The 17,910-nt window shown below is 31.0% G+C and overlaps 3 protein-coding genes across 3 annotated transcripts; 2 read left to right on the top strand and 1 right to left on the bottom strand.

Annotated features, from left to right (window-relative positions):
• Window positions 1–4,235: 4,235 nt before the first annotated feature.
• On the top strand, window positions 4,236–5,821 carry LOC108810926 (protein KNATM-like). Its single transcript, XM_018582994.2, has 3 exons — window positions 4,236–4,428; window positions 4,523–4,648; window positions 5,475–5,821. Exons 1-3 carry the CDS (start codon window positions 4,276–4,278, stop codon window positions 5,598–5,600), a joined length of 405 nt encoding a protein of 134 aa, XP_018438496.1. The 5' UTR covers window positions 4,236–4,275; the 3' UTR covers window positions 5,601–5,821.
• A 6,722-nt stretch (window positions 5,822–12,543) lies between these two features.
• On the top strand, window positions 12,544–15,068 carry LOC108809283 (cyclin-SDS-like). The gene is made up of 7 exons (XM_018581426.2): window positions 12,544–13,378; window positions 13,467–13,640; window positions 13,846–14,012; window positions 14,204–14,332; window positions 14,422–14,602; window positions 14,706–14,750; window positions 14,845–15,068. The coding sequence occupies exons 1-7, from the start codon at window positions 12,659–12,661 to the stop codon at window positions 14,869–14,871; spliced, it is 1,443 nt and encodes a 480-aa protein (XP_018436928.1). The 5' UTR covers window positions 12,544–12,658; the 3' UTR covers window positions 14,872–15,068.
• A 983-nt stretch (window positions 15,069–16,051) lies between these two features.
• Window positions 16,052–17,583, bottom strand: LOC108809255 (probable transmembrane ascorbate ferrireductase 3). The gene is made up of 4 exons (XM_018581401.2): window positions 17,193–17,583; window positions 17,018–17,066; window positions 16,626–16,825; window positions 16,052–16,535 (listed from the first exon to the last, which is right to left on the bottom strand). The coding sequence occupies exons 1-4, from the start codon at window positions 17,355–17,357 to the stop codon at window positions 16,275–16,277; spliced, it is 675 nt and encodes a 224-aa protein (XP_018436903.1). The 5' UTR covers window positions 17,358–17,583; the 3' UTR covers window positions 16,052–16,274.
• Between the last annotated feature and the right edge of the window lie 327 nt (window positions 17,584–17,910).

The following is a 17,910-nucleotide window of genomic DNA, read 5'->3' as shown; positions in this document are numbered from 1 at the left end:
TGGCATTTTTCCCCCCCAAGAAGATAAAAAACTCAACTTTATTAGTATAGATAGATAGATAGATAGATTACTAGTGTTTTGTTGTTTTGCCTCGGGTAGAAATTCATCATAGATCCGCCACTGATGCCTAAATTTTTTTTTTTTGTTTTGGGAAAATACATTTCTAACAGGTTTATAACCCTTTAAACATCTTCATCTGACCCTTTAAACATCTTCTAGATGCTGACCAAAGAAAGACATCTTCTAGATAATCCAACTTTTAAATATTGAACCAAGCTCCTCGGTACTATGTTCAATTCTTTTATGCTGCTAGTAAACATTTAAACAAATATGTATCTCTAATATATTTTCCAGTTCTCAAAATATTAAGTATTCGCCTGATAGCTATTTACAGTTTTTAGTGTCAAAATTAGTAGTATTTAGGCGGGGGGTGGGTGGGTGGGGGTGAAGAATTATTGAGAGATAAATTTGTGTAGAGTTTGTAAATTTTAAAAATCGAAAACTTATGTGGATTGCAAAAATATGTACACATTGACTTGCAAAATTTGGTCATAACTTTTGTAAACTATTACTTCATGAATTTATGTTATTTGTTTTCTAACATTCATTTTGTAAATTTAATATATGGTTAGAAATTATAGAATTTAAAATAAATTTTTAAAATAAGTAAATAAAATTTTTTAAATAGTTTCAAAAATAACTTTAAAATTTCCAAATAAAAATATGAAAAAATTTATAAAAATTGTATAAAATGGAAAAAATCAAAAAAGAATTTCAAAAAGATATAAATAGTTAAATTCAAAAACGTATAATTCAAAAATATATAATTTTTACTTTCAATTAATGATAAAACAACAAAATATAATTATACATTCAAAAATAGTTATATATAATGAGTTATAATGTGGGTTGAAAGTGCAAAAGATATCTGGCAAGAATGATTATTTTGTTTTCTAGACTTTTCTATCACATAGATTTTATAAATCTCATAGACACACATGATATTTTGAAAGTCATTTCTTATGAATAAAAATTGAGAGAACTCATGTCTCAATAACAATAGACTTATTTAGAATTTGAGAATCAACAATAACTATAAAAATTTGAATAACAAGAGATTTTGATGGATTTTGAAAATTCTCAAACAAATAACAAGGAATTTTACAAAGATTGTTAAAATCAATAGACCAATAACAATGAAACCTCAAAATTTCCAAAATTATTGAAAATTCATTTTCCAAAATTTCCCTTAGTATTTGAATGGAGGATTGTAGTCTTCAGCTTAAATCGAGAAACCAATCAATGCAGTACGTTTTTTAAAAACTTTTTTTTTGGTTAAATGCATAAGAAAAAAAATACAACCACAGCCAGAGCTTTAAGGGGCTTATTGAATCAGGCATTTGAGAGAATTCAAAATTTGACTGAATCCAATCAATGCTTATTATTTGTATGGAGGATTGTAGTCTTCAGCTTAAATCGAGAAACTAATTAATGCAGTAAAGTTTTTAAAAACTTTTTTTAATTAAATGCATAAGAAAAAAATACAACCGCGACCAGAGTTTTATGGGGCTTATTGAATCAAGCATCCGAGAGAATTCAAAATTTGAGTGAATCCAATGAAATTCGAGATTTGAATAAATTTTAAAAAGATTTGTTACAAGTTTTATGGGATTTTAAAGAAATTTTAGAGTTTTTGAAAAAACCTCTTAAATTTTTAAATATTTATTTAAAATAATATTTTATTTTTAATTACTATAATTGATATTTTATTATTTTGTGAAATATAAAATATGTAAAAGTTTTTAAAATTGATTTTCAGATATATTTTTTTCATTTCAAACAGTTTGATTTTCTTTTTAAAATGTGAAGTAGATTTTTTATTTTTTATTTTAAGTTTCAAATACCATCATAGGAGATACTATTTCGATTCATTATTTTTCATTATAAAATATCATCCAAAACTTATTTGATAGATTTAATGAAAATTTCATATTTTCTAATAAGCTAGAATTGGCTTAGATTTCACATAGAATTTTTAAATTCTAAATATAATAAGAGGAGATCTGAAAAAAAAAAATGAAATCCTCACAAATCACTAATCCAATTAAACCCCCTAGCTTTTTGGAGCGTACCCCCATTACAAATGAAGTAACCCTTTTTAACAAAAGATAATAATCAATGAAGTAACGTAGGGCTGAATGGAAATTAATTTTGGTTTTCAGCTTTGATCAAGTGGCCAATAAATGAGGTAACGTAAGATCTTATGGTTGTGATAATTGTAGATGGGTTAAGTGACTTATTTTTCTATGTGTTTAAAGAAAAGACGAAAGTGGATAGCATGAAAGGTCGTTATCCAGAGATCAATAATAGGGTTTTGGGGCACCAAAACTGGCAAATACATAACTCATAAAAAAATGGAACTGTCCCATTGATACAACAGTTCTATTCCTATTTATGATCTTCTCACTGTTTACTCTTTTGATTCTCTTTTCTCTTTCCAGCTTTGTTGCTCTATCTCCTCCAAATATTCAAGATTTTACAAATGTTTTAAGATCAGTCCCACTAACTCACGAATATAATCACTCCTAGATCATCGGACTAAGATATCAAGACAACCTTCTTTTCTAGCTATCTCTTTTGCTGTTAAAGAATACATCTATCTTATTAAAACAGAAACATTCTGTTGGACCTAACATTTATTTTGTAAGTTTTTAAATTAAATACACCTTTATACTTTATAGTTAAACCTACATTAAATCACTAATCTTCTTTTCTTTATACTACTATTCATGTTTCCAAACAATATACTTATTTCTTTATACTACTATCAATGTTTCCAAACAATAAATTTTTATACTACTATCAATGTTTCCAAACAATACAATAATTAATTTTAGTTATTTTATATCTATCATTTTCTTTTTAAAATTTTGTAGAAACGTCATAATTTCATAAATTACAAAATAATAAACTTTAAAATTTGGATTATAAGATTACAAATTATGAAACTATTACAATTTAAATCAAATTAAATTACATATCGGTCATCCAACAGTTCAATCGGTTAATCTCGGATTTTAATGATTTTTTTTAATATGAATATTTTTAAAACCTAAATTGAATTGTCAGATCTCGGATTAACCGGTATAATCACAATCGGGTTGAATTAAAAAAATACTGATTTAAATGCAAAAATATTTTAAATACACTCTTTAAAAGTTACCAAAATATTTGTTAAGTTATTAGTGAAATTTTTCATTGTAAAATATTCCGCGCTTCTAAAGCGCGGGTCAAAATCTAGTTTTTATTAAGAGGTCAACCGTCAACCTAATCAACATTTCGTTATGTGATTGTTTCATTGTTTCTATCATTATTATAAAGCGTTTTTATGTTATAGTATTAAAAGCACACCAAATTCTCATCAAAGTATAGATTATTGTAAATTTCAGATCATTTATTAACTATGTTGTAGTCATAAGCTTGTAATATGTACATGCATGGATTTAGAGATGTGATGTGCCCATATTTTTCCATGTTTATCATATAAACTAACTATATATATAAAATATATAATAGTTTGTAGACAAGTAAGTTAGACAAGTTATTTGTCTGAATATTCATTCAATTGCATATTATAGTTACTTGCAAATAAAATAAATTATGCAAACATATTTTATATTTCTTTTCGTTTTAATATAGAATTCCATAACAGAACTCATTAGCAAATATTATTAGGCAACACGATGGAAACAAAAATAGAAGCAATGAGACTTGTGCGTAACTCTATTTATCGACAGTCTGACTCAAAGTGCTTCCGTAAGCAATAACACAATAATGCTTCACCCTTTTCTGCCTCCACTGTTCCTCCACTCTTCCTCTCCTTTCGCTTCATCTCTCCTTTTTATTTCTCATCCTATTTTCTTGATTAATTATTATCTGCATATATATATAAATGACAATTAATTGTCTGGGTATTCATTTTTAATAAATAAAATGGCCATATAAGCTTAATATATCGATGTATATATGTGACATGTTGACCATATGGTATTACCATTGACCAATGACTAATGTAATCATATTATATGAATATTTATATGTACAATAAAATTTGTAACAGAAATAAGAGTCTCATTAGACCGACAAACAGACCAAAAAGTAATCTTAAAACCCTAGCTTCCCAAATAGGTTACATGACTCTATACTCTATATATGATGTGGGCTTGTAGATATATGATGTGGGCTTGTAGAGCTTATATGATAGACAATTGAAACATGGAGGTGAAGAAAGGTGAGAGCAGTTTTTTAGAAAACATGAAACAAGAAATTGATCAGATTACAAAAAAAGAAGACGAGATTCTTAAGAAGGAAATCTCAAGCCACCCTCTGTATGGACTTCTTCTTCAATCACATCTCAGCTGTTTAAAGGTCCTCTATCTCTATATCTCTTTTCTTAAACTTTTTGTTTTGTTAAAATAATTAATTTAATCTCTGACATATCGGGATCCACAACAACCTGCAGGTGTGTTCTTGCGACTTTGACTTACCGGAGATTACGAACACAGCGGATGATCTTGACCTAACCAAACTCTCTCTCGACCCTGATTCTTCCTTCGAAGCTACCTCTCCAGAGCTTGATCACTTCATGGTTATTCTTCTCCTTTCACATTCTTTTTTCTATAAATAAAAACAATTTCCGCCAAAATATATTTCACAACAAACAACATTTTTACATGTCTTTTATGCATCTTTCTTAAAAGTACACATATATTCTGTAGAATTTATGTAGAGTTGGTTGATTTTAAAAGTCAATAGACTTGTTAAATTTGTAAAAATTTCTAAAGAGTATTTCATATTTAAAAAAGTTTATGAAATTATCCTAGTTCAAGGATTTTAAGAATCTTGATGAAATATGCAAGATTTTTAAAGTTTTGTTTTACAAGTAAAATTGTCTAGAATTCAATTTCCAATAACGTTATACTTGATTGAAACTTAAAATCATTAACTTTTTGAATAACAAAAGATTTTGTAAATTATTAAAATAACAATATATTTTAGTAAAAATGTTAGAATCAACCAACCAATGACAATAAAATTTAAGAATTTCAACAATCATTAAAAATTCAGATCCCACTGACACCTTTTTAACTGATTTTTTCTGAAGAAAATACAATGATATACTTCCTCCGTTTCAAAATAATACATATTATAGAGTTTTTACATTTATTAAAAAAACATACTAAAACATAGTTATTACTACATAGTTTTTTGTAATTTTATGTTTCATATGTTTTAAAACCAATAAGATTTCAAAAAATATAATTAATGTTTTTGAAAATAACAATTTTTTATTATTAGTTGATAAAAAGTACATTGAAAACATAAAAATACATCTTTTTGAAACAAAAGTTTTTTCTAGAATATGGATCTCATTGAAATCGAGGGAGTATATAATATTAACTATTCACACTCAGGAAGCGTATTGCTCGACTCTACGGGAGCTGAAGGTAGCCATGGAAAAGCCTCTTATCGAAGCGCACCGTTTTGGGGATGAGGTGTACACTCAGCTAAACGACATTCTCTCATCACCACCCTCTTAATAAGGGGAAACGTGACAACTCTTTCGGTGCTATTATGTCAAACAAAAAAACGCATTTTCCATATTGTGAAATTACTAGTGTTACTCGCGTTTATTGTGCTGCTTTTTCAGAAACGCTTTTGTAGAATTCGATTTACGGCAATCACAATCTGAGAAAATGTATGTACTATATCACGCTCTCTTGTTTTGCATTTAAGAAAAATAAAAGTTTATTGAAAAGTATTGTACATTACACAATACTCCTTATAAACATTACACAAACTGTTGATGTTTTTTTCTTCTTTTAGGACTTGACAATACGCACAAACCATTTAGAATGCAATGCGTCTATCTATGTTCTTTTTTTTTAGAACAAAGTAATTAACGGTTGTTTCATTACTTGTTTCTGGGCAAATTAATTAACAATAGTAAACCGATCAAAATACCTAACAGTCTGTAAGAAGACATGCACAATTAGCGTTTCATGATCGGGATTTATCAGAGTAAGCGGAAACAGGTGGACCGTAAAAGTCAAGACACATCTTCTCGCATATTTTTAGTATCGCATGGAGCCATTGGCCAGAATACAGGACAAGTTTTCTTCTCCTGATCCATTCTCATCTCTCTCGCACCTCAAGCAATTAACAAATACATAAGGAATCTGTGATATATAATTACATCTAAAATTATTCACTTAAGATCAATTTTGTACCTGAAACAATGAAGACTGACATGAAAAGAACAATGACAACTGGGAGGTTCCTTCATGATTATGCACGCAGCGGGTAAATTCTATATGTAAAATTCTATTTTTTCTTCCAAAATAGAGTAAAAGTAAATATAGAATAAAAGTATTTCAATCCTATTACATTCTTCACTATATAACGGAGTCATGAACAAACAAAAAGTAGATTACTCCATTTATAGAACAAATTTTAAAATGAAGTAAGATATGAAATTAGGTTGGAACATTTGTTACTCTGTATTCATTTTTACTCTATTTTAAAATTAAAAAAATGGAGTTAGGTTGGAGATGTCCTACGATGGACGTTTTGTCTACGTGAAACTGTATGTAAAAAAAATATATGATTTTTTTTTAAAAGATGCTATTCTGTTAAAAGAATAGTTTAGCTAGGAAAATATTTACAATTTGTCAAAGGGAGAGATTGGGACTACATTAATGTGAAACATGAACCAGTTGAGAATTAGATTTTTGTCAGAAGATGTCTTAATGTCACCTACATTAATAGGTTTGTTCTAGTGTTTAATAGAACTGGTTCCTGTTAATTTTTTATCCTGATATAAAAATTGAATTTTTCTCATGAGTATATTAAAAAGATATATTAAATGGTTGTAAAATAGAAAAAAATGAATATATATATGAACTTCATTTACATTTAAACGATGCAAAATAAATATTATTTTGATAAAATTATAGACTCTTTTGATTTTCATTGGCAACAATAATAATACATGAATTAAAAAATAATTTCAGATAATCATGGATCTCAAGTGCAAAATGCCAAATATAAAATTAACCAAAAAACTAACACATTTTAACCTTTATTTTTCAAAATTATATATTTTAATTTTCATATAATATTGGCGAAGCTGTTTTAATGCACGAAAAGCGAAATGTTCAATCAAGTAGACAATTGATTTTTGTAGTAACAAAATAGTTCAAGCAAAGATAATTGATTTGAAATTGTCAAAATTGATGTTACTTTGAATTCTGTACTTTTTTATTGTTGTTATTTTATGATTTTACTATAATGATACTCTTTGAACGTGTTCATATGGCTATTTTTGTTATCTTATGATTTTACTATTTTAAAATCGTAATCATTTGGCTTTTGTTTTTACTTTATGTACTTTTTTCTTCTGTATATCCATATGTGTTTGTATGTATAATATACAAGACAAAATAATTTGGATTACTCCATAAAGAAGTAATATTTTTGTTTTATTTATTTTATTTTAAAATGGAGTAAAACTGAAGTGAAACTTAATTTTATTATGGAATTAATAATGTAAACATGTTAAACTATTAAAACATTCTGAAGTTCCCTATTATGTAGTATAATTGGAATTATTCCATCTTAGCTGTTTTCTGAAAAGTTTTGGGCTTGGTAGAGTACTAAAGGAAATAATTTAAATTACGACTAGTATTAAAGTGTGTTAGTGGGAGTTAGGGCTGGACAAAAAATCCGAATGCGAAGAACCGAACCGAATCTGATCCGAAAATGTAGTACTGAACCCGAACCAAAATTGATTAAATATCCGAATGGATTTAAAATTTGAAATTTAAAAAATCGAAACCAAACCCGATCCGAACCGAAGTATTTCGGATACCCGAATGTATCCGAAATATATTTATATAACTAAATATATTAATTATTTTTAGATATAATTTATAATTAAACATCCAAAATATATAAGATATTTTTAATTTTTCCAAAATACTTGAAAAATAAGTCTAAAATAGCTAAAGTATACTTTAAACACTAAAAATACTTAAATATCTATTGATTTTCTATCCAAATATTCAAAGAAAATTAATTTATATGTTAAATTTATATATTTTGACATATGTTTTTCAAATTTATATGTAATATATAATTTAGTTTATAGATTTTAAAAAATTTAAAGTATATAATAAATTTTAAAATTCTAAAAATAATTTAAATGGGTTATCCGAACGCGAACCGAACCCGCAAAGATCCGAACCGAACCCGAACCAAAATTTAGAAATATCCGAATGGGGCTAAAATCTTTGGTCCCAAAAATCCAAAACCCAAATAGATTCGAACCGAACCCGTATGGGTACCCGAACGCCCATCCCTAGTGGGAGTAAAGATCTACACAAGGTGTGTTGATTTTTAACTTTGATAATCGATATTTTTGTTGAATTTGGAAAGAGTTCGAAAGAATTTTGTGTATTGTGCAAATCTAAAAAAAATAAATTAGTTTTTAAGAATCTAAAGGATATATGTAGTAAAAAAATTATTCAATGAGTTAAATGGTTAAAAATACAATTTTTAATTACACTAATTTTAAAAGATTTATAAAATCATTAAAATCTAAAATTTTTGAATAACAATTTTTTATAAGATTATAAAATCATCATACAAATAAAGTGAGAATATGAGAATCTATAAATAAATAGAAATATACTCTTTGAATTCTAATAATCACTATATATATATAGGAAAATTTCATAAAAGTACTTCAACTAAATTTCTTTTTAAGCTTTTTAATACCCAATACTTTTGTTACCCAGTTTAATGTCCCAAATAATAATTTTTCTTATTTTAATATACTGATATCTCATGATTTTAATGAGTTCTAGATTCACATTTTAGCTTATTATGATCATTCTAGGTTGCATTTAAGTCTTTATGTTGCATTTGCATACATAATTGCATAAACAGTGTCTGGAATGCACAATCAGAAGTTTTGGGTCGAAATCATGGACTAAATTTCACAAATGGAAGTTTTGGGGTCGATCCGTAAATTGTCAAAAGATCAGGGACCCAATGTGCAAATAGCCTAAAAGTCACCATTGTTGAGCTTCGATGGAGCTCCTCTTCGATCCGCGACGGCCAGGCTTCAACCGATTCCGACGAGGGCGATGGTTGAGAGCACTACAGAGAGCTGAGACGGCCTGGATGAGAATCACGTGGTGGAGGATGACGGCTAAGGCTGGGCTGACGACGACGTGTGGTTTCAGACGGTGACGGAGGAGAGCTCGACGTGAAGCTCCGAGACGATGAGCACGGACACACGGTGGAGCTGAGCATGGCGAGGAGACGATCTGTCATGACGTCCCGTGGTGGATGGCTTCGATTCAGTCTCGTGTTTGTCCCAACGAAGAAGATGAAGATGGATTGGAGCTCGAGACAGCGACCTGACGCAGCGACCAGTCCTCACCGCTGGGAGTTGAGCGTAGCCTAGAGCGGGTGTTGGGAGCGACGTGATGCGATTGCTCGGGTTTAAGCGAGCTCTGCAGCGACCAGGTGAAGCGAGATAGCAAGGCCGCTGTGGCCAAGACAAGACAGCGATTTCAAATGTTGACCCGGTTTAGTCTGGTTTGACTTTGGTTTAATCATATCAAACCAGCTCGAATTTCACTCTACTGTAAGTAAATTTAGACCTAAAAATCTAAAAGGATCTCGTTGTCTCTCTAGAATTTTGTTTCATCTTGTAAAACTTAAATCTTTGATCAATCTAAGGAGTTATTTCATCATCTTATATCTTATATCTTGTTTCTCTTTTTCATGAAGATTAGAGAGTAGACACATTTTGGATTCATGGGTTAGGGTGATTAAGGGTGATTAAGTAAATTTAAGGTGTTTTATGGTAGATCTATCTTGTTCCTTGCTTGTTGATTGATCTTAATGCTATCTTAGTCTTGATCATATTACAATAGAGCTTTAGGCATTTTTCACCCAAAAGGTGTATGTTGAAATGTCTGAACCAAATCTTCAAAGCTTTTAGTTTACTTTACCAATGACACTTGTTGTTAAAGAAGCTAAGATTGTTAGTAGACTCATTCCTAATGATTGCTTTAATAATATTCAACCAAAGATATTTGATGTTTGAGTTATTTTAGCAAATGAGCATTCATCTAGACATAGAGCTTGCTTAGTGTTGTGTCTAGGCATAAGGTAATAGATTGATTGTGTGTTTGCCACCTTTAGATTGAATCTTGATCACCCAAGATCAAATCCTTAGTCCCATGGATCCATCCTTAGCATTTGATTGAGTTCTCGCACTTGTTTCTTGATTGGATTTGAGATCACATTGTTTATATTTTTAGGAGCTTAGCTTGTCACAAATCATCCATCTCATGTTTGCTTAGATTAAGAGAGTTTGTGTATTCTTGGTGCATAAGTCTCTAATTCTCTGTGGTTCGACAACCTTTCTATACTATCATTTGACTTGTGAGCCTTGAAAACTTCCACCATCATATACATACTTTAAAATTGTGCTTATTTTAATACTCAAACTATGTTCGCTTTAGCCAAAAAAATTAATAAGTTTTGGAAAAAAATTAAAAGAATTCTAAAGGTAAAAAAACAAATCTTAAAATTTTCAAATTTTATTTTAAGTTTTAAGAATAAACTAGATTTTAACCCGCCCTTAAAAAGGGAGGGTATTTTTTGTTGGAAAATTATTTTACGTAATAAAAAGTATGATTTTTGGTAAATTACATATTTTAACTTTTTATGAAATTTATTTTAAATTTACTTATATGAGTTATTTTGTTATTTTCAATATGACTAAATTTTAGAAGACTCTAAATAATTCTAGCCCATAATATGAATTTATTTATTTAAACTGAAGTTAAACTTATTTTACGCTGTTTTTTTAATTTAAATAAAATATTTTATATCTTCAACACTTGTATTGAAAATTTCATTTGTGCGTTTCAAAATATTTTCTATAATTTTATTAAATTTAGTTTATGTGATTTATTTTTTATTTTAAATGAAACTATTTTTTAAGGAGTTGAGATAATTTAGACTCGTGTTGTGATTTTGTTGATTTAATCAATTTTATTTCAACTTGGTTTTATTTGAGGTTTCATTTAATAAATGTTTTCAAATAATTAATAATGTGAAAGATTTTTTGGAAATATATAGTGCAAACAATTAGGAAACAAAATTTTCAAAAAGGCTAAGAACTGGATTATAGTAAATACTATTTAATGTAATTGCAAAATAATGACTTTTGTTTGGTTGCAAATAATGCTGGAAAAAAAGATATAGACAATTTTTGTAATTACTTAGAAATTTCAGAGGCAGATTCATAAACAATCATCTGTTTCAATAGTATAGATATTACTAAATTTTGGATATAATTTTAAAATTTATAAAATTTAATTTTTTAAAATTAGTTCTAAACTTCAAAAACCAAAATACATTTGAAATTAAACCTTAAACTGATATTAAAAGAAAATAAGATGATCGAAAACATAAAATAAATTTAACTTTTTAATATTTTAAGATTTTTGTTTTAATTTTAGGGATTTTTGAAATTTTGTTTTTATTAGAGTAAAATATTTTAGGTATTATATTGAGCACAATTTAAAAGTAAATGTATTAAAACTATCAAATAATTAGTTAATGTATCAAACTGTAAATCAAAAAGTTTGTGTATTAAAAAATTTAACAAAATTTAGTTGCGATATTTTTTATGAAATTTTTCCTAATAATTACTCTCATTAACACCCTCTTTATATCATGGCCATTTTAGATATATACAGTATAACCTCTTTAAATTAATACTCGATAAATTAATATACACTAAAAATCTCTACAAACTAATATATTTCATAGTCCCAAATTGAATTTTTGGTTCAATTAATATATCGATAAATTAATAATCTCTATAGATTAATAAAAAATTATAGTTTTGATGTAGTCTCAATATTATTAATTTACAGACTTTTCATTGTAACTCAAAACTTAGTTCCTTTGCGGTCCAAGTTTAATTAGCAAAATCTAAGAAATGAATTTCATCTTTTCCATATAATCTAATGAATTACATTGTTCTTTAATATTTTCCAATTTTTCTTTAATGTAACTCAAGTCTATGTAATATTTCTATAATTATAATATCATAATAAATCAGCTTTAAAAAATATATGCTCAGATTATGTTTCTGGATATGATTACTTGCATGTGAACGTGACCCAAGAAAAATAATTAGACTCTATGCTGATAAAAGGGAGAAGCTAATATCTAAAAAAAATATCAACCAGTTGAAGTAATGATCAAAACTCATGGTGTTTCAGCTATTGTAATTTGTGATACAAAGTGCATAAATTCAAACGCAAACGCTGATCTAGATTTTGCGAAAGGAGACCAGCGTCCCAAGGTTGCGATTTGCGACCACTAAAACAAGAAAGAAAAGGACGTTCACGTGGACCTACCCGCAGCGTATAAGAACCTCTCTCACTCTCCAGTCTCCTCCACCATCACTTCTTCTCTCACTATAACTGCATCCATCCCACTCTCCCCTAACCAACCAAAACGAATTTCGATTTTCAAATTCGAATTTGAAAAATTTTCGTCGATGAAGGAGATCGCGTCGAGGAATTCAAAGCGTAAGGCTGAGGCCACGCCGTTCGCCGTGAAGAGAGCTCTGATCTCTCCAGTATCCGCTGCTTCAGTCGATTCCTGCTCCAATTTGCTTTCTGCAGTCGACGACAGCGTTTCGTGCGGTTCAAGCAGAGTCGAGAGGAGCTCGAAGCTAAAGAAGATTCGAATTGAAGAGGAAGTAGTTTCTCCGCTATTAACCAAGGAGAAGGAGATCGCAGTAAGCGAATCATCGTCCTTCACACGATCCGACGTGACCTTTGCCGAGCGTAATAAGGAGAGCGACGTCGTTTCGGGAGTAGATTCTTGCTCCAAGTTCGGGGGGAGCGTAACCGGAGGAGGAGGAGGAGGAGGCGATAACGAAGAAACTGAAATCTCTAAACCGAACGGACTCGTTGAGATAACCGGATGCGTCTCCGATACGTTCTCAGACGAAGAGATTTCGGACTATCGTGACGACGACGATGAGTCGTCCTCGGAGATATTATCACAGTACTCCGACCTCGGTTCATCGGATTATACTTCTTCATTCCTTTCCGATTCAGGCAGCGAGTTCTCTGAGAGATCAAGCTCTGATTCTCCTCTTTCGCATACTCGCTCTCTCTACCTTCAGTACAAGGAACAGTTCTGCAGATCCACGATCCCGAACCATTTCGAATCTTCTCTCCAGGAACGAAGCCCTGAAACTCAGTCTGAAGTAAGCTTTGGAATATTCGCTATTGATTACAGCTTGAAACCATCAACTGGATTGCTAGTGTGATTTTGATCTGCTATGTCGGTTTTAGCTGGTAAGGTTCGAAGATGAAGAGGTGGAAGAGAGATATCAAAGGCTGAGGGAAAGAGAGAGAGGTCATGCTGCTTATTTGCGTGACTATGCTAAGGCTTACTGCTCTAGGATGGAGGATCATACTGATTTCATCCCTCAACTACGCTTCATCATGGTTCAATGGATTGTGGAGGTGAACATTTATCATTCTCAATGTCTGTCGAAGCTCAGTCATATGTATCAGTAGGAGATGATTCTAAGTGTCTTGATGATCCATTTATCATAGTTTAGGAACGAATATTTGGAGATTTTTGTTGCATTGCTTTTAAGGAAATCTAGAGCTCATCTCATGGTTTGTATATGTATCATCGAGCTTATGGTACTGATTGTATACGCAGCAATGTTCTGCAATGGAGCTTCCGCCAGAGACATTGTTTCTAGGAGTTAGTCTGCTGGATCGTTTCCTCAGCAAAGGATCCTTCAAAAGCGAGAGGACTCTAGTACTAGTTGGGATTTCGAGTCTTACTCTAGCCACCCGAATTGAAGAAAACCAACCTTACAATAGGTACCAGCCATTTCCCCATCTTCATTATTCTGACCTCCACTCTTCATCAGATAAAGAAGAGAACCATTTCAAGAAACAGAGTTTTACACTTTCAAATATTGGATTCTGTTTCCCAAATGCTTCTGCACACACACACAGCAAATAGTTCAATTTATTCCGTCTGCTTACCTGATAATGCTCCATTTAATTAGCATCCGGAGAAGAAACTTCTACATCCAGAACCTGAAGTACAGCCGGCAAGAAGTGGTGGCAATGGAGTGGCTGGTTCAAGAAGTTCTCAACTTCAAATGCTTCTCACCCACAATCTTTAACTTCTTATGGTAGAATCTTCTATTGCTATATGGTTTCCTGTTCCAAGACACATATACACAATGATATAATACATATAACTATCATTCATACATCTCAGGTTTTACCTAAAAGTTGCACGAGCCAATCCTGAAGTTGAAAAGAAAGCCAAACTCTTGGCCATTAACTCACTATCCGATCACACTCAACTCTGTTTTTGGCCTTCAACTGTAGCAGCTGGGCTTGTGGTTCTCGCCTGCATTGAATACAACAAAATCTCAGCCTACCATCGAGTCGTAAAGGTGCCAATCTCTTCACTACTACTTAAAGACTTCTTGATATGAATGAACATAAATAATATTCACAGTCCAAAACCTCCATCTCTCTCTCTCTCTCTCTCTGCAGGTTCATGTTAGAACAAAAGATAATGACCTGCCTGAATGCGTCAATGTATTTTGTTCAACATCATTCTCATCATGTCAGACTCAGTTTCTCCATTAAAAGAGTTAATAGACATGTTTTAAATTTGCGTTTCTATATACAGAGCCTGGAATGGTTGCTTGAGCAGTAAGCAATCCACAAGAACAAATACCTCAAAGCCAGAACACAGTATACTCCAATACGATCTCACAGATTATTATTACTCTTTACACAACAAACACATATACCGTATATAACAAGCCAATGCCTCTACAGATTTATATGCTTAATTTCTGGACTTAATTTGCTCATGTCTCTGCATTACTAATACCAATTATTAGGGCACCATTTGTGTCGGTACATACATTTATTGCTTCGTTTCCCCTATACATTACACTCCAATTTTATTTAAAAAAAATCCTATTTCTTCTTTAGTAAGGTGTAATGGAGAAAGAGACAAAAATACCACCAAATCAAGTTTTTGTCACAAAAATAGCATTATAAGAAAGAAAATCACCAAAAGAAGTTTTATTGAAGGGTAAATATGCATTTATAACCCTTGGGTTAATTAATCTAAGACTTAGGGTTTAGAGTTAAGGGGTGGGGTTTTAAGAATGTATTCAAATTTTTAAAAATAAAAATAAAAAATTTCAAACTAAAAAAGTGCTATTTGATCATTTTATTTTTTGAATGCTATTTTAATTTTGTGAAAAAACTTAAAAATGCTATTTTAGAGATTTGCCCTGAAAAATTTCTTCTATTGCCTATTTTCATTCATCACAGTCATTTTTATATCGGTCAGAAGATCAAGTTTTTGTTTCTCTCAGATAAATAACCTAGCGTCTGAAAATAAATAAAACATATAATTGCAAGGACTATACGATTATAAAATATGGTTTTTGGTACAACTACGACTTGAAATGATGACATAATTGTTGATCGTTGCCACCGGAATGATACTCCTACGTTTGAATTCTGGCGGGAAATATGACAATTCTCTGGAATATATCATTCCCCATGAACTCTTGCTTATATCTACACCTAGTAGCTTGCGATTCTGTTCAATGTGAACTTCGCAGAATTTATTGACTCCAATCTTTAAAATTTCAGGCAATAGCTTGCTATTAAAGTAAAAAAACTGTTATTCCTCTAGTTTCATTAAAACACATACCATATACACTTTGGGTTAATTATCATTTTAGACATTTTAAAAGATATTCTTTTGAGAAAAAGTATAAAACTATAGACAGACAATTGAAAGGTAGTGGCATGAAAATTTCCGGACCGTTCAAATTGCTTTCTGACTTGGATATATATCACTACAATTAAAATATGCAAATAATGACTTTTAGTAAGCAACAAAGATGAAATAACAACAAATAAAAAACATCAAAAAGTAAAATTTAGAATCAAATATCAAACAATCACTCTCAGGGCCCCAATTAGATATCTCGCCAATTACATTTACACACCAAAACAAACAATCAAATAAAGAACTCACTGAAGGATACAATACATAAAGATCAATTAACGGTAGGGTAGTATAGGAATCCGTCAACCATAACGGCCAAGAGCGACGGAGAAGTCGACGGAAACGCCAAAGAGTAGAATGGCTAAGCCGGTGAAGTTAATGAGACGTGACTCAGCGTTTGTGCTCTGACCAAGCATCGTGGCTCTCTGCATGAGTCCGGTTAGTGCTGCGACAATACCCATATAAAGTAGAGCCCGACCACCTAAGACGTGCCACGGCATCATCCTTGCTCTTGTCCCTGATGAAGATTGTGGCGCAAGAAATGTGAACGCACCAAGTAGCCACTGTAAAGTTACATCACCAGCACAAGTTTTCAACAAAATATGATTTAATTAACGCCAATGTTCAGATATGTGAATTGAATTGAAATTAACCTGGAGGCCGAGGAGGATGAAAGTGGTGAGGCCGATCCAGGAGTGAAGAGAGACCATGTCTTTAAGGTTTAATTTGTCATGGAATCTAAAGGCAGCTGAGATTCCAACAATACCTAGAACTAGTCCTATTAAGTGAAGCCCACCATGAACCATTTTCTGTACTTGGTGCGAGGCATATGCCGTTTTGTACGTCATCATCGCTGCACAATCATTGTCAATTAGTATTTTTATAATTAATTCATGCATAATCAAGAATGTACTATTTCTTGGCAACCTAAATCAATTTGTTGATTATATTAAGCCAACCGAATAATAATATTATGTATATGGGCGAAAGCTACCATATTATCATGTGTTTTTTGTTATTAGTTTAGGTCGTGTGATTAAATTACCTTGGCCGACGAGGAAGAGAAAGCCACAGTACATGAGAAATGGGTGCACCTATATATATCAGCCATTTCCGAACCAAAAAGACTCATTAGAAAAAATGTTAATCCAGTTAAAACATGAAGGAACGGTTTGTAGTGGATATGCCTACACACACAAAGTGTAAAGACACAAACTTACATTTAAAACCTTAAGGGGATTGTCGGAGCCATACTCGATGCCTTCGCGGTAGTGTAGAAGCCATATGAGCATTAGAACAACGGCTAATATGCCAAAGAAGTGAGCCACGAGCGTTGAAAGCGACGAGTGACGCTTAAAAGTTGTTCGATCTGCTGAGACGTCCATCTGATTTTAGTTTTGTTCGCTTCTTGCTCAAGACGATGATGAGTCAATCAATATCGAGAGAGAACAGAAGAGAAGAGCATGTGCTAGATTGTGTAGTGTGTAGCGCTGTTCTATCGGGTACGGATGATATCTTAAAGGTTTATTTATACTAAGATAATTGATGTGTGAAAGCAACCCAAAACAATATATAAATGGAATTGCCTTTAATCAAATTATGAAACATAAAATCACAAGCAAGTGTTTACACCATATATATTCCAAATATAAGACTTATACATACATATTTGTTTGGATAAACTGATTCGTTCGGTGACCTATAAATATGACCAAAGAAAAACATAACTTAGCTCGACTTTGCTATTACTTTAAAGAGTATTAATAATTATTTCTAGAATTTTTAAATTAATTAGTATAACCAGGTCATGCAAGATATTGGTGAACGAATAAATTGCTTACGTATAAGGGTTTGGAATATAAATGAATGGGGGTTCTACATCGAAGACAGCTAAGGGTTTCAATCTTATGGACTTTTTTCGTACGTTTGATTCTAATC

The sequence above is a fragment of the Raphanus sativus genome, chromosome 6 (genome assembly GCF_000801105.2).
Source record: "Raphanus sativus cultivar WK10039 chromosome 6, ASM80110v3, whole genome shotgun sequence".
Classification (NCBI taxonomy): Eukaryota; Viridiplantae; Streptophyta; class Magnoliopsida; order Brassicales; family Brassicaceae; genus Raphanus; species Raphanus sativus.
The sequence above is the reverse complement of the archived record's forward strand: the minus strand, read 5'-3'. Positions and strand labels throughout refer to the sequence as shown.

What these genes read in the sequence shown, in the direction of transcription:
- LOC108809283 (XM_018581426.2), top strand. Translation starts at nt 12,659, where the DNA reads ATGAAGGAGATCGCGTCGAGGAATTCAAAGCGTAAGGCTGAGGCCACG. An exon ending in TGGTTCAATGGATTGTGGAG is followed by an intron (nt 13,641 to 13,845) that starts GTGAACATTTAT and finishes TTGTATACGCAG; the next exon opens with CAATGTTCTGCAATGGAGCT. An exon ending in ACCTGCCTGAATGCGTCAAT is followed by an intron (nt 14,751 to 14,844) that starts GTATTTTGTTCA and finishes TTCTATATACAG; the next exon opens with AGCCTGGAATGGTTGCTTGA.
- LOC108809255 (XM_018581401.2), bottom strand. Translation starts at nt 17,357, where the DNA reads ATGGACGTCTCAGCAGATCGAACAACTTTTAAGCGTCACTCGTCGCTT. An exon ending in TCTCTTCCTCGTCGGCCAAG is followed by an intron (nt 16,826 to 17,017) that starts GTAATTTAATCA and finishes ATGATTGTGCAG; the next exon opens with CGATGATGACGTACAAAACG. An exon ending in TCATCCTCCTCGGCCTCCAG is followed by an intron (nt 16,536 to 16,625) that starts GTTAATTTCAAT and finishes GTAACTTTACAG; the next exon opens with TGGCTACTTGGTGCGTTCAC.
- LOC108810926 (XM_018582994.2), top strand. Translation starts at nt 4,276, where the DNA reads ATGGAGGTGAAGAAAGGTGAGAGCAGTTTTTTAGAAAACATGAAACAA. An exon ending in CACATCTCAGCTGTTTAAAG is followed by an intron (nt 4,429 to 4,522) that starts GTCCTCTATCTC and finishes AACAACCTGCAG; the next exon opens with GTGTGTTCTTGCGACTTTGA. An exon ending in CAGAGCTTGATCACTTCATG is followed by an intron (nt 4,649 to 5,474) that starts GTTATTCTTCTC and finishes ATTCACACTCAG; the next exon opens with GAAGCGTATTGCTCGACTCT.